Raw genomic sequence first — 16,386 nt, 5'->3', positions numbered from 1 at the left:
AAATAATAAAAATGTGTAAAATTGTTTTTATTAAAATAATAATTTCTAATAAATACTAGATCATATTAAAAATTCATAAAAAAAATTCACTAAAATTTTCAAAATATTTAATTTTTTGGGTAAAATTAAAAATCTTAAAAGCAAAATTGATTTATTGATTATTAAATTATTATATATAATTTACACAATTTATTTTATGTGATATAATTGATAATATTACAACATAATAAAAAAAAAATCTGAATATTTATTTTAGTTTATCTCATATTATCATATTTCTGTTTACTTTAATGATAAAAATAAATGAAAAATTTTATCATTGTTATTATATATATACATTATCATGTTATTTTCTATTTACAAAATAAATCGTTTTCGAAATTACTTCATACATTCGATTTATAAATTTCCCGCGTAAATTATCCAATAGGACGCGGGAAATATGAATAAAATATAAGCCAAATATAAATAATTTTTTCTTCGTAATTATATAGATGAGAAAAGTTCATAAGAGAGCATAGAATGCGTTTAATCCAAAATTTCCAGCGTGTGGAATCGTGAAACATTCACGAGAGTGCACCCTCGCTATTTTTTAGATCTCACCACTTGCGTCACGACCGAGTGCGTTTTTCTGTTCTCCGTCTTCCGACGGTTTACTTTTTTTCTCTCTCTCCCCAGTAATATAGTTATTTTAGTGAAGAGTGGTAGGTGCTGATAGGTGAAAAAACAAGCAATGTTGCTTGTGGAACAAGTGCACTCGACAAAAGTTTTCGAGTATTCGTGAACATTCGCTGAAATTTGAAATGCGTTGAAATTATCGAATGACGAAAGAAAAAACTTTTTTTTATTCATTTTATTCATTTATTTTATTCATTTATTTTTTCAAAAGTATTTAAATAGCGTAGAAAATATTACTTCAGAGACAGAATATTTTATAACGAGATCTCTGAAAGTTTTGAATATGGAAAATTGACAAAAAAAATTTTTATGAGGTTAAAATTTAGAAATTTATTATGTATGAAAATGTTCCAATGTAATTTATTTGGAACTTGTTGAAAAGAAGAAATAAATAGACGAAATTTAGATGCATTACTAAAGAATAGGAAATAAATTTTATCGTTATTAATAATCTAGTTCTTTATAAATTTTAACTATTTAATTTATATAATATTTATATAAAAAATAAAAAATTTTTAGACTCTATTTTATCTTTTGAAATATTATATCTAATGATATTTGATATTATAAATGAATAAACAGTTACTCAAAAATTTGTATACTGGTTGGAATTTTAAAATTTTTTGTAATATTAGAAATTCAACGCTAACATACCTATGAAATGTCGTGTTTCAGGAAAACATCTAACAGACAACGTGATACGACAGAGCGAGAAAAGTAGAAAAGAAGAGATAGGACAGAATCCGTTGGTTGGATACGAGTGAGTACAGCATTAAACGATGTCTTTGAAGATATAACTTCCGCGTGCAATTCAAAGTTGAGCTTGATATAACAGAAGCGTGTCTTTTAACGCCGAGATTATTACAATCGTGCTATTTCTGTCATCTACAAATGATTTTAATATATTTATTGTTGATCGCATTTTCATTATTTATATTATTTTATATTTTATTTAGAAATTTTAGAATAATAATTATTCTGTATCTTTAAATAACGATGAAATATTAAAACTGATGCAATAATCAAGAATTTCGAATGTAGAACCGATCATCTTTCGGTTATTATTCGAAAACAATCGAAAGATGTTCAACGATTCTCTGCTGTCTCAATAGAAGATATTGTCTCTTAGAAGATTTTATCAGTCTCATATGATAATCGAGTATTCGAATAATTATTATTTACTTGAATATTTTTTTTGAATATAATATATTCGAATATAAAGTAATTAGTATTTTATTCGAAGTATATACATATTAAAATTTTACGCAATGAATGTATTAATGAATGTTATACATTCTATAACTTTGAGTTTACTTGTTAAGTAGAATAATATTAGCACGTTATAATCATTATACACAATTTTAATGAAATATTCAAGGATTTTAAATAATAACTGTAATTACAAAATTGAATATCAATTATTTTGAATTAATTTTTACTTCTCGTGTTTTTAATTAACTTTTTTTTTTTTTCTTTTTACAGCAATCTCCGATTTCGACCACGGTTCTGTCAAAATTTAGATTCTAGCGAAGGTATACGAGCAGGAGAATTGACCAGTCGTCTCTTGACTTGGAGAAGTCGAAGCCATCGTCCAATAATACTGCAGGTAAGCTGGTTCAATATTTCCTTTTGATCAGATCGAGCCCATGGAAAATAGTTTACAGAGCAAATAGAAATTTCACATAGAGAATTACTGACGAGAAACGCTGGCCTCTGTATATTTAAAAAAAAAATAAATATATTTTTTTTTTTCGAAAAAAGAAAAAAAATAATCCGTTTCCTCTCAATATTATAATTTTTTAAAATCATTTAAATTTTATTTTTCATGTTCTATATTTTAGCAAAGGTTTTTCATATTTCACTTTATAGAACGAAGGATCGAGGGGGAAACGTATACTCGTTAAAAAAATTAAATGTAATTTATGATTTCGTATTAAATTACCTCTTGATGGCGTAGTTTTAAATTAAAGTACTCGCGTTGAGTATCTTCACATTACTGTTCCTTTTTTTTTTCTTCTTTTTCTTGTTTATGATATTATAAACTCCATTAAAAATTTTTTTCATCGCTAGCACACTAATGCAGATACGTACTTACATTAGTCAAACCTAAATGATACGCATACTATACTGCGCATTAATAACGATGATATGGTGAAGTGGCAAGGTAATACGCAGCATCCGCGCTAAACTGTCCCTCTCAATTTGCAAATCGTTATCATTATTGATAATCTATATCTAATCTATTTAAATTAATGTAATTGATATATACTTAATAATTATTTTCGTTAGTGATATGAAATTTTTTTTTTTCAACATTTAAATTTAATAGGTTGACGTAAAGTATGTATTTTTTTATGTAATGTCAAATTTTTATATTCCAAATTTTTTTATAGATTGAAGATTTTTTATAGCTTGAAATATTTATCTATTTATAATTATCTACTTATGTAATTTTTTAATTGATAAGTTCTTCTTTATCATATTATTTTTTTATTTTATTTTTTATCATAGACTAATTCTTTTAGGTTAATGATTCTTAATGATGATCTCTTCCTTAGCAATAATAAATAAAAAATAAAAGAAAAAAATAAAAGAAAAATGAAGCTTGCGTGACATTTAGATTTATTTCAAGCATTTATTATATATATTGTAACCATTTATTCATTTTTATGGTATATTATTAAATATGGATATTGGATTTTTAGGGTATAAGATATTTCAAATTATAACAAAAAATGTATTAAGAATTCCATTGAACCATTCAATTTTATAAAATTTTTGAAAAAAAAAGACTATCCTCAATTTTAATAATTATAATAACATACTTTTGATCAAATATTTAATCAGTCAAAAAAAAAAAGAAAAAAAAATTAAAGAAAGGTAAATGAAAAAGAAAAATTAAGAAAAAATAAGGATAAAAATATTTTCAATATTTAAAAAGAAAAAGAACTAACTGTGGGCTACAAATTGATAATCTTATGATGATGCAATGGAAAATGCTCCACATTTGATAAATCGTTGGAATTTCTCCAGTGAGAATATTTTCACGATCAAGGTCAGCTCATTAGCCTGAATGAATGTCGCGTACAAACGCGGTGTCCCTTTGCTTACGCGCTTCTGCATATTTATTTTTCGTCCTTTCCCTGGTAGGAAGTGGAAGAGAGGGAACACGATGAAATCGCGAGAAAGGGTGCCGTTTAATTCGTGAGCATGCGCCCACCATCATGGGGGAGTCGTTGCAGAGGGTTGCCGCCTCTCTTTGGGGGTGATGTTATTGATCAGAGTTTCTTCTGTCTCACGAAATGGCTCAAGTGTATCACGCCATGGGGAATCGAGAACTTCGATTTTTTTCTCCCTTGTTTCCAGCTTGTAAGGGTGTAGATATTACGTATTTGATATAAAGTTCTGAACTTTTGTAGAATAGTTAGAAAATATTATTGGATCACCATAATTTTGTGTTTGTTGATCTTCTTTTTTTTTCTTTTTTAAAGAATATTATTTTGAAAAAAATCATTCGAGCCATATCTCTGAAAAATGACTGCTTTAATTGTAATAATCTTAAAAAATAGTAGTTTATTTATTTGAATTTTTTTATATAAATAATATTCTGTGTAGAAAATTAAAAATTATATCATGTACGAAAAGTGCATGTAGAAGTACTATTAGTATATTAAAAAATTATTTAAAAAGATTTATAAATCACATACTGTCATCTCAAAGCAATTTAATTTTGCTTTATAAATTATAGAAATTATAGAAAATTTCTTTAAAAAGTAGCTAATATTTATAAAATTGCTTTTCAATATTAATTAACATTTATTATAATCGATATTAATATATGAATATTTTTATATTTTATATCATCACCATTAAGATCGATAAATTTCAAAAGGTCACGTTAACCTTTTGTTTTAAATTATTATTAATATATATAATAATTTAAATAATAATATTTTTAATTTATTATTAATTAAATTTCCTAAAAATGAAATTTTTCAAAACCTATATGTTTTATAAAAAATTGAAAATTAAATGAAACATTTCAATTATAAAATTTGATAAATAATATATTTCAATAATATTTCTTTGATATGTAACTAATTATGTAGATTTATATCTTTTTTTTTTTTTACTTAAAATATTAAATCTCTTAGTAAATAACGTGATATTGATCTTTATTAAAAGGAAGTATCACTTTCAATGTTTTGTATTTTAATATCATCATTTACATATTTCAAATAGTACAAAATAAAACAATCGGATTAAACTTACGCGAAAGCCGCGAAACTAGTGATTAAAGCAAACCTCATTTTATCTATAAAGGAAGCGGAGTACATTCCGAAGTGCTTGATAAACGAACAAGTGTATTGATAACGAAGAATATTAAAAAGCAGTTTTGATGTTGCACTCTTTTTCTTTTGATAGTTACGCTCAGGCGCCAATTCATTTTCTAGTCAATAATGTTGAATTATTCGTCTCTAAGCGAAAGAGAAGAGATTTTGATTAGATATCCTAGATAAAAGATTCAGTAAACCATGAAGAGAAGTAAAGATATAATAAAATAGAAAATAGAAAATGAAGAACAACAATAACAGAAAATGGAATAGAGAGAGAAAAGAAAAATTTTATTTAAAATTGATCATAATTTATGTGAAATGCAAATTATGATTATGATATAAAATAATAAAAAAGTTTCATATTAATAAAATTAATAAAAATTAATATACAAATATAAAATAATTTAATGAAAAATAAATAAATATAAAATAAACAGTTATAAAAAAAATTGAATAATTTACCCAAATCTCTAAGTCGTGAAATTTTATTATAGCAATAACATTTCATTTAGTGCTAGATTGTACAGTAATATATTGAGGAATGCAGTCATTGTGAAATGAGTAATTCTTTAATTACTCTGTATAAGTGGAGAAAAAAGCGGAGTAGTTTCACGGACAAAATGGAAATATCACTTTGTATAAGAGTGGAAAGAAAACAATGAATGGTGTATATGATGTGAAATGATATAACATTAATTTTCTATAAGAAATTTTAAATGGAACGACCTTAACAAAACGACGCAGTTAAAAACTCATAACGAAACTGATAATTACTTAAAGTGTTTTATTGAAAATGTAATACTTATAAAAATTTAACGACTAGAAAATACAAAATAAAAAAAAAAAAACAATTCTAAGAGGACATAAAGTATCGCAAAAGTTGGAGAAATCTTCATTTTACTTTACAAATAATAAAAACCTGTCATAAGTCAATCAAAGACATAGATCAAAACGTCAAAAAAGGCAGGACAATTTCATGCAACAGAGAAAGGACGAATCATCCTGAACAACGCCATAGGGAGTGAATAAACGTGATTTATCCAAAAGCGCGAGAAGGAGAGAGACAGTCGGATAGAGTGTGCACGAGCGAGGGAGGGAGAATAGAGAGAAAACAGGATAAAAAGAGAGAGAAAGACATAGTGCTGAAAGAGCAAGAGGTATCGCACAAAGGAATAAGTTGGAGAGAGAAGGAAGGCGTTGAGTGAGTCAGTGATGGCGTACAGCAGCCAGGCCGAGCCCAGCTGTTCTTCGATCCCCTAACCTACGCCAGTTTATTTCAGCTACCAACACTATGTGGTCCTGAAACCGCTTCGTGCTCTCTTGTGTTCGTCGAAGTTTCGTTATCTGTCGATCTTCGGTTTTATCACGTTCCACTCATTAACATTTTTTTCGCTGTGATTTCTTTCGATTTGAAATTCTATTGACGAAGGGAAAAAAAGAAAAAGATAAAATACGTGAACAACGTGAGATAAGAACATTTTACCTGCTCGTCGAAACAATGAATCGATTGTGTAATGTTTCATGGCTCTTCGCGATGTGACAGTGATAATTCGATGACGCATAAAAACCGAATTTTCCCTGACAATTTATTAATGCAAGTGTCCCTATGATATGGGGAAACGCATGTGACTTTGCCAGACCTCATTATCTTGGTTTTTTTAATGGATTAACCGCTTTGAATCACACTTTTTCCTTTGGACACTTTTGGATCTCGTTCGAGCGAAAAAATAACGAATCGATCACAACGCTAGGGTGAATTGCGATTATTCGCGATTATACATCGCGCGTTTCGAAATCGAATTGGAATCAAGTCGGAGTCGAATCAAAGTGGTGTGTGTTCATGATACGAAGGAGTTCTCGTTGATTGTCGTAATTGAAACGGAACCGGAGATTTTTTAACAAGCACGGGTCGGTAAAAAAGAAGTCGGTTTCCAAGATTTCCTTGCGAAATAACTTGAAAAAAATAGAAATGTTCTTTAGATATCAAAAAGAATATGGAAGTCTGTTTAAATAAAGAATTTAAATAATAAATTGTGATGATGATAATCCGAAAAGTGTCGCAAACATTCTTTTGAATGTTAATTTCGAAGGAAACCGAATAAGAAGATTTACCGGAGTGGAGATTTTTTTAAAATATCCTTGAAATTTTGAGGTTAAGATAAATTTTTACAAAATTTAAAAAAAAAAATTATTAATTTTTACGAAATGAAGACTCTTTTATGATAGTGAAAGCTCGAAGAAAGTAAATGTGAGAGGTTTATCCGATGAATCTTATATTTCTTCTATTTTTGGATAAATTTATTAAACCGGGGATTAAAAACCGTATAAGGTAATATCGAATCAAAAAATAAGATTAAGTAAGACGTTGGTATCAATTTGAAATTTTCTTCGGAAGAAATCAGGTCGAAGAAGGAAGAAAGCAGATTTTTCTTCTTTATCTCTCACCGCAAAAGGCGCGTCCGGTTGATTTGCGAAACAAATGGCAAAACGTGGGCCGCAAACGAGTGGCAACGTGCAACTATAAATGGAACCTGTAATTCCAAACCATCGACCGTGTCACAAGGAAAATAAACCGTGAAAGGAATCGAAATTTTCAAAGAATCTCTCTGAAAAGAGAAATTCTTTCTAAATCAACTTCAGCTAAATATTACGATAACATGTAATACTAAGAATTGTGAAATATAGATATAATACCTAAATATAAAATCTAATAAAAGATTAAAAGATTGTTCCTTCGATAAGATAAGCATCGCAAATCCTATAAATTTTAAACTATTAAAGATTATTACAGATTTATAATACACGATATATATGATAAATATTAAATATAATAAAAAAAAATTGATCATAATATATATTCATTTATAACAAATAACAAGCAGAAAGGAAAAAGAAGAAAATAGTTCCTCGCAGTCTGATTACATAAAAAAGACTATATATTACGGGTATACGTATCTATATCTACATTCCTGACACTAATTTCAAGATTTCAACATAGTGATCAAGATCGATAATCAATCCTTCCCGCAAATTGTATCATTCGATCGTTTGCTATATTAAACCGCGAAGAAAAAAAAGATAGTTCCTCTCTCGACACATTCCGCAAATTCTCGAAAGGTCAGCGTACCAATTAAGCCTCGTAGAGCACGGTCTTGTCATCGTTTCGTTGCTTCGAAACGAAAAAGAAAGCAACAAGTATATAAACGAGTGGTACGTAAAAAATAATTAATCGTGCCGCGATAAAGAATACACACATCGAGAAAGGTTTCGTCGTGCAACAGGGATGGGGTGTTGAAATGCCAGAGGGACATTTTGAAAATCTTTGCTTCGGCGCATGCGTGCCGACGCACTCGGCGCCCGATGGAGCACGATGAAGCTGTCCCTCGGTGGATGAAGAAGGGTCGAGACCCGGAGAAGAGAAGCTTTTCTCATGGTGTGCGTCGACGTCGGATCAGCCAGGACACGCAAGACGTCGCGACGCGTCGTTCGCCGATCCTCGCGGTTTAATCTCTCTGATTTCACACCTCTCGCTCGATTCAGACTTGACCCGTCGATTGATCCCATGGACACGATATAATAAAAATAAAATCAAAAAGGGATACGGAATAAATATTTGAAAAATATATAATTAGAAGATGGAAAACGGAATAAATAATAAATGTATAATAACGTGAAACGATACGAAGATGATAAATATAAATAAAATAATAGGAAATAAAGAATAGAAAATAAAAAAAAAACGATATAATAAATATAAAAAAAGAAAAAAAGAAAGAAAGGAAGGAAGTAGTATAGTATAGTTTCGGAGTAAGAAAATTATGCCGGGTGAAAAGAGGGAGAGAGGCTTGAGACAAACGACGTCAGGAATAAGAGAGGGTTCTCCGTCAAAAACGAGCGAGCTTGAAGTAAGAACACGCGGTAGCTCGATGATCCCTCTTCCCCGTGCAATGCCACATAACCCAAAGACCGTGAAGACGGAGAAGAATCGTTTGAGATTGATCATGGAGAACAACAGAGGTCTTGTGGACGCGTTGGAGAAGGAGCGAAGGATCAACGTGGACGAGGATGAGGATGGATATCGAGTGTCCTCCACTAGGGAGCCGGCTGCACCGCGATACTGTGACCTGTCCTGCAACGTGTATCGATGTCCTGTGCGAAAGGTGATTCCCTTCTTCGTTTCAAACTTCTTATTTTTCTCTTCTTCTTTTGCTTGTCATCGATCATTGATGAAAACAGAAATCTAATAAAATTTATCAAAGGATCGAAGCGCGAAATATTGAATTGGTGAATTTATTGTAGTGGAAAGAAAATACACGACGATTTTTTTCTAATATTGATGCAAAGCCGAATAGATTGACTTATTTTAGATTTAATTAAGGATTCTTAATTTGAATTTTATTTTTTGTGAAGTTTCTTTCGATATTAAACTATACTGATGCAATTATCAATTCTTTTATTTGGATTTTAATTTTCGTTGATTTTTTTTAATTTTCATGACATGAATATGTTTGTTGAAGTCTTTTTTTATTTTATTATTGCAATTTTATTTTACGTAACTTTACCGTTTTATGTCGAGATCAATACTTTATTAATAGCTTGATATTGTGTTGTCGAAGTCTGTTATTTCATAATTATCATTAAAATTTTGAATATTGTCCTTTTAAAAATTGACATAATAATATTTTTAATGGATGTTTTTTTAATTGAATCTTTTAAACTCTTTTGGAATAAATTTACTAATATTACTCGTTCATCGTTCTCATTTTCTATTTCGTGACATTGAAAAATTGCACTTGAACCGACACAAAGGGGAATAATTAGATATAATTGCATGAAAAAATGCGGGTCGCCTTTCTTATCACGATTTCTTTAATCCCCATCGCTTCTAATTCGATTCATTAAACGCATCGCATAGACAATGTTCCACTTGAAAATTTTCTGAACCATAAGCCATTCATTTCTCTCCATCCACGAGTCATGGTACTTTTAACATTCGAATTGCACTCTGAAAAACGTTTTGCATTTTGCAAAGGCCCTTTAAACACAATTCTTTTAATAATTTTATTCAGTAAGTCTTATCCTTACATCTTTCGAAACGATTTGGTTAGATCTTCTTTGCATCACTGATTTCCTTTTAATTGTGGATTCGATTTATAATCCTTAAAGTATCTTATGACGAAAAGGTGTGATTGTTGAATATTATTTAATTTTTCTGTAAAAAATTTTTTATTATAAACGATGACGTTAGGATCACTTGGATAATAATTTATTAACTAATAATATTATATATAAATTACATTTGAATAAATTTTATTTGAAATTGAAATGATAAATAGATGAGTTATGTTGACGAGTGACACGTTTCATATTTTCGTTAAAAAAATTTTTAATAAATTATCTATAAACTTTGTTATGCAACAATTTAATCTTTATTTTCAATTTTAAGATACATTGGCATAGTTTGAACGAAAAGAAGATAAAGTGGGACGCATTGTATATTACTTTGAAACAATTGAAGACGGGAAGAAATTTTAAGAGGATAAAAATAAATTAAAGATGGTAGTATTTGAGTTTACGATTTAATGTTTTTTTTTTTCCTTTTTGTATACGCTTTTGTTAGCATCTCATGTGTGTTAAATTTTCAAATTAAACTTAAAACATTTTTCGATATTTCGATGGGTATAATATACGTACATTTTCAGTTTCTCTTTGATTCAGAAGATACTATGAATATATTATGAGGGATGAATGATATGAAATACTTACTTAACAATAAGATAAGAATGACGTCAAATCTACAAAGGAAACAAATAGACGATGATAATATTAATGTTTATAAAATATGTGACGTTGAATTTCAATAATTAAAACGAAGATTAAACGTTAAATTAGATTATGCAAGGAATGATTCATAAAGATGTTTTTTAATATGATTATTCGCCGCGGCATTCAATGCATAATTCGATAACTCCTGATAAATCGTTCAACAAATTGACAGACATATTTCTATACAGTGCAAGCTTTCCACGAAAGGACACAATGGAAATTACATGATAATTTCTCTGTTTTTCTATCTTATCTCAGGCTATCCTTCCATACAAAGAATTTTAATTGTATTACAATTTGAAGGGAACATCGTACAATTAAATAATTAATGCTAAGAAGCTGTATTTAAAGTAATGTTTATTTTCTGTTGCATTATCATTTGACCATCATTATTATTTCTTTAATTATTTAATAATGCATATTGAATAATATAAAAGATAATATTAATACAATAAAATTCGTTTATTTTAAAATTATTTTTCGAGGGAATTAAATTTAAAAATTTAAATAAGAATTTAATCTAAAAAATATTATGTATAGAATAATTTTTTATACAATTTATTCATATATTATCCACTTTAAAAAATATTCGCGTTTTGACTCAATCTTGATTTTCTTCAAAATAATTTTTTTTCTTCGATTTATTTTTGCATATAGAATTGTTTTTCGTTTGATTGGCTATTTTATTCTGTATTACAGTTTCGATGTTAAAATAGAAATTTCTCATTAAGAACAAAGTTTCGTAGTCTGTTTAAATAATTTAAACTCGATTCTATATCGTAGATCGTAGATTCTTGATTACTTCTCACGATTGTACATACTATTTCGTCACAATACATGGCACGTTCATTCGCTTTGTCGCTTTATTTCTTACAATTGGACCGAAATAGGGCAAAGAAGAGCACTCGAGAGATTTAATTCTGTCGTGCTAGCGTCGCGTTTAAAATAGTAGGAGTATACTTGAAGCGATCATTCGAAAGCATAAAGTCTTTAACTCCGATTTGAATTCGTATTGTGATCATTACGAGCGAATTTTTCAAATTTTTTGGAAAATATTTATAGTAGAAGATTTTGTTCTTCTAAAATTGAATTTATTTTATGTCTTATGAAAATGAAAATCTTGTGAAATCTTATGAAAATCAGAATATTTTCATAAGATATGTGATTTAAAAAATATATTTTTATTTAATGAATAAATTTTATTTGTGAATGAAAATATTTTAATCGAGATTTTATTTTAATTTTTATTTATGAAAATAAATATATATATGTCGTTATTACATTATATTAAGTTATACATAAAAAATTTCAAATAAAAAATCGTTTATGATTTTATCATATATGTATTAAATAAATATATGAAGTAATTCATCAATAATTATAATTCGTAATTCGATAATTATTATTATCTAATAAATATTTTTTGTTAAATTATTTTTACATTTTTACTTTTGGAAAAGAAAATTTGAATTTTTAATTCTTAAACAACAATTTTTACGAAAGTGAAATTTTTATCTCGATTCCAGAACATCGAAATCGATCGTCAACGAGTTGTATTTTTATTTTTGACTCGACCAAGCAAGGAAGTGTATTTTAGTCACGTGCAGCATATATGCGAACAGAACACTTCACGTTCCTCGTCGTGTATGTTCTTCAGGTTCAGAAAAATCTTTTCGTCTTATCAAAATATCGTGTCAAAGTGAAAATTAACCTCTTAATTCTTAGATAAATCTTAATTATAATCTTATATTAAATTTTTGATTTCGACAGAAAAGATAAGCAAATTAAGTTATAAAATACATATCCAAACTAACAAATTATTTTCAGATTCTCAAAATTAATTTATCGCCTTTACTCGAAGCAATTATTTCAATTTCCTGAAATTTTAACGCGCTTTCGAGCGCAAGATTCTTCAACTTCCGGTGCGTGTCATAATTGAAATCGTATATATAGTTTCACCAAAAGTTCCCACTAACTCACAGCCGATGAATCTTCCGGATAAAAAAGATTAAAATAATAGAATACAAGAGCAACGATGGAATTTATCCAGCTTTCACCTTAGAACCTTCGTTTCCTTTCTCTTGCCAGCTTCTTATCCGGCCATCTTATGCTACCATTGGAAAGATAAGCCTCTGATTCCTATGTAAATAAAATTGAGAGAAAAGGAAGGCTTCCATCGTGAAGCGTAACGATGGAATGATTAGGTTAATCATTTATTCGTTAAAAAGTTTAATTGTTTTAAAGACAAGTAACAAATAACATAATATCTGTTTGAATTTCTTCGATTGATTTCTTCGTTTCGTGATAAAAAGAAATTAAAGAAAAGATTGATGTCAAATCAACATTGAGAAAAGTTTATAAAGATATATATAGATTTATAGAAAATCAAAATTAGAAAAAAAAATTAATATTGCTTTTTATCCTAAAAATATATATTATCTGTTATTAAAACTATTAATTATATAAATTTTCTTTATACACTATATAAAATAAACTAAAATAATATAAGATAAATGATAAGATTGCAATTTCAAAATCATGATGTTGATGTTAAATTGATGATATTTAAACAATAATTTATATAATAAAACGAAAATATAAAATTGAGGTTAATGTTTGAATGCACTGTGAATCACGAGCTAATTAAGAATGATTCATCATTAATTCAATATTAATTTCTTATTTAATATGCTACTTGTGAGTTAAATAATATCTTGCTACTTAGTGATGATTTATAACAGAATTAGAATTTAACGAAAAGTCGTTATTTTTTCTATGTAACAGTGTATGTATAATGAAAAAAGCATTAACAATGTGTAAATATTTTTTTAAAAATATTTAATTAATTATAATTTTATTTTATTATTATTTTTAAATACAATTATTCAATGTGAGTATTATTCAATGTGAGTAATTATTCTACTTTCTTAGATATTTTTTATTCATGATCATTTCTAGATTTGATTTAAATTAGATTTAGATTATGTAAAAAAACAGTTGATAAAAATCGTTACACTGCTCAATTTTTCATTATAATATTTAATATGAATTATAATTATTATATTATATATAGTAATATTAAATATTAAATATGAACAGTTTCTGAAAATTTCTTCAAAAAAAATTAAGCATAAAAGAATATAGTCATAAAGCATAAAAGAAATTATTTTTATTCACCAATTCTTTTATTTATATGCTTTATGTGAATGTTATTCTAATCACTTAATATTAAATTTTACCTTGAACTGTAACTTACCAATGTTTCATAGCAATTTACATAATTTCATCTAATCAGTCTTCCACGAACTGCTTTAGCGATCAGCTGTATTTTAACAACCTCCAATACTATGTTTAAATATACTTAGATCATTACAATTTCAAGTGATTCTAAAATCCTTTTTGAAATAATGTTACGCATGGTTATTCGTGTTACCAGCATTGTTTTTGAATTTTGAAGAAGAATAGTGGAGAAAATCGGGTGAAAGTAGTAAAATTCCTCGACAATGCTTATTCTTTGATTTTATATACGATCTGTAACCGATCTTTGTCGATCTGCTCTCATTACTTTTTATATAGGTGAAACGAGATCCTTCGGATTAGTAAAATTTTTAGGTCACCGATCTTGCATTTCAAAGTGAGACAGTTCCATTACATTTATATTTCGCTTTATCTAAAATTAATCTCAAAATTAGATTATTCATAATTTGAAAAATAACTTTCATATTTATTTCAATTTCTTATTTCAGAATCATTGTTTAAATTTTCTATCTTATTTGAATATCCTATATATACATACATAAAGAATATATATATGCTACAAATCATGTATTCTAGCGTTAAGTACATGGTTTTTAATATTTAGAATATTTAAGACGCAATTTTTAATCCACTTCCATTAATATTCAGGGGACATAAATTCCCTTAATTCCGCAGGATATTCCGAGCATCATTTTAAGACGTTTCAGGTCATGGCATCGATAACCTTTTTCTGTCCCAGAACGCGAAGGGTTAATTGCTTCTTGCACGCAGCGTAAACGTTCCGTGTCGTCTGGATCGACTTTAAACTTTGCCGATCGCGATGCGACTGACGGGTAAAGAAAGAAGTTTGAGAGGAACGTCCGTGAACCTGGGAGAAAGTGCAACCCATCGAAATTGGCGGGATTTCGATGCGAATTCGAGCGATCCGCCGCTTTCCCCAGCTATGTTTGTTTGCTTTGCTCAAAGAGAACGAAACTGGGGGAATGGACACGGCTACGAGGTCTAAATTAAGTGGGATAAAAATGAATGAACTCCGTGGAATACGTGAAAGCAATAATCCCCGGACGTATGGTGTTAAGCCTGACAATATCGCGCGACGGCTCTCGGTTTTTGGATCAGTTTCAAACGTTTCATGACGAAATGAAACTGTTTGGTTGGTTGAAAGATTCATATTTTTCATCACATTGTTCTTTCTTTTTCTCTCTCTTTTTACGAAGAGTACATAAAAAGGTAATATTGTAATTTATGAGAAAGAAAGTGGAATAATTTATGAGAAGAAGTGGAAATATAGATTATGATTGATCATATATGATATGATGATCAATCTCTTTAGGATTCATATGACAAATATGATTTTGAAGTTTAAAATTAAAATTTTTTTTAAAATTTTTAATAAGTTCATCATTTTGATTATGATTATATTTGAAATAGAATTATGTACCAAAGAATTTAAAAAATGTGTATAATTAATATAGATTTAATATTTTTATTATGTAATATTATGTATAATTAATATTATGTAATATTAAAGATTGAGAAATTTATTTAAATGAAAAAATTTCATTTATAATTTCAATATAAATGCAACTTTCTTAGAAAAAAAAAAAAGAAACATAGAAAAATAAAATATTTTTTCATTAGTTTTTGTAAAATGTACATAATAATTGCTAATTAATTTAATTGCTAGTATAAACTATATATTTTTTTTCTTCAAATATAATAAAGAAATATTTTTCTAATTTTTATATTATTTTTGTGTATTTTATATTATTATTTTAACACTCAAATACATGATTATAATTATAATAAAATATTTATTCATAATCTGATTAATTTCTATAGAAAGAATTTTCAATAATTGAAAAATGATTCATTAAATATCAATATTTTATATCCGAGATATTTGTTCGAAGAATTTTCATGTTCGCAAGATATGAATTTATTTTTAGCGCAAGTAATTGTGAGTGACATTCGTGACATTATATTTCTCTACATGAGGATGTTACATGATAAGGACGCACTGCCCACGTTTCGTTATATAACAAATTATAATCTAAACACTATATTGATTATCATTATAATGTGATAGTATCAAATATTTTTTTGTTCCTGTACTTGTATGTACATATATATTATATTTAGTATGTATGTATGAATATTATCTAAATTTTCTATATTATAAATAAGAAAGTTTTTGTACTTTTAAAGGATTATAAATATTAATGGATATTATGAAATATAGTTATTAAAATGATACATATGATTTTTTTTCTTAAATAAAATCATA

The 16,386-nt window shown here is 27.6% G+C and overlaps 1 protein-coding gene across 15 annotated transcripts in view; it reads left to right on the top strand.

Annotated features, from left to right (window-relative positions):
• Positions 1-16,386, top strand: part of LOC122718592 — a 45,659-nt gene that overhangs the window by 15,084 nt on the left and 14,189 nt on the right. For 14 of the 15 annotated variants that reach the window (XM_043943743.1, XM_043943755.1, XM_043943750.1 and 11 more), the window contains 2 exons: positions 1,354-1,438; positions 2,161-2,284. In XM_043943743.1, the coding sequence (XP_043799678.1) occupies positions 1,354-1,438; positions 2,161-2,284 (209 nt within the window). Of the gene's footprint in view, positions 1-1,353; positions 1,439-2,160; positions 2,285-6,141; positions 9,176-16,386 lie in introns of those variants that run through there. The other variant, XM_043943752.1, reaches the window with a different exon arrangement.

The sequence above is a fragment of the Apis laboriosa genome, unplaced genomic scaffold, assembly GCF_014066325.1.
Source record: "Apis laboriosa isolate Shangri-la unplaced genomic scaffold, ASM1406632v1 scaffold64_cov150, whole genome shotgun sequence".
Classification (NCBI taxonomy): Eukaryota; Metazoa; Arthropoda; class Insecta; order Hymenoptera; family Apidae; genus Apis; species Apis laboriosa.
Note: the sequence above shows the minus strand (reverse complement) of the source record. Positions and strands in the feature narration are given on the sequence as shown.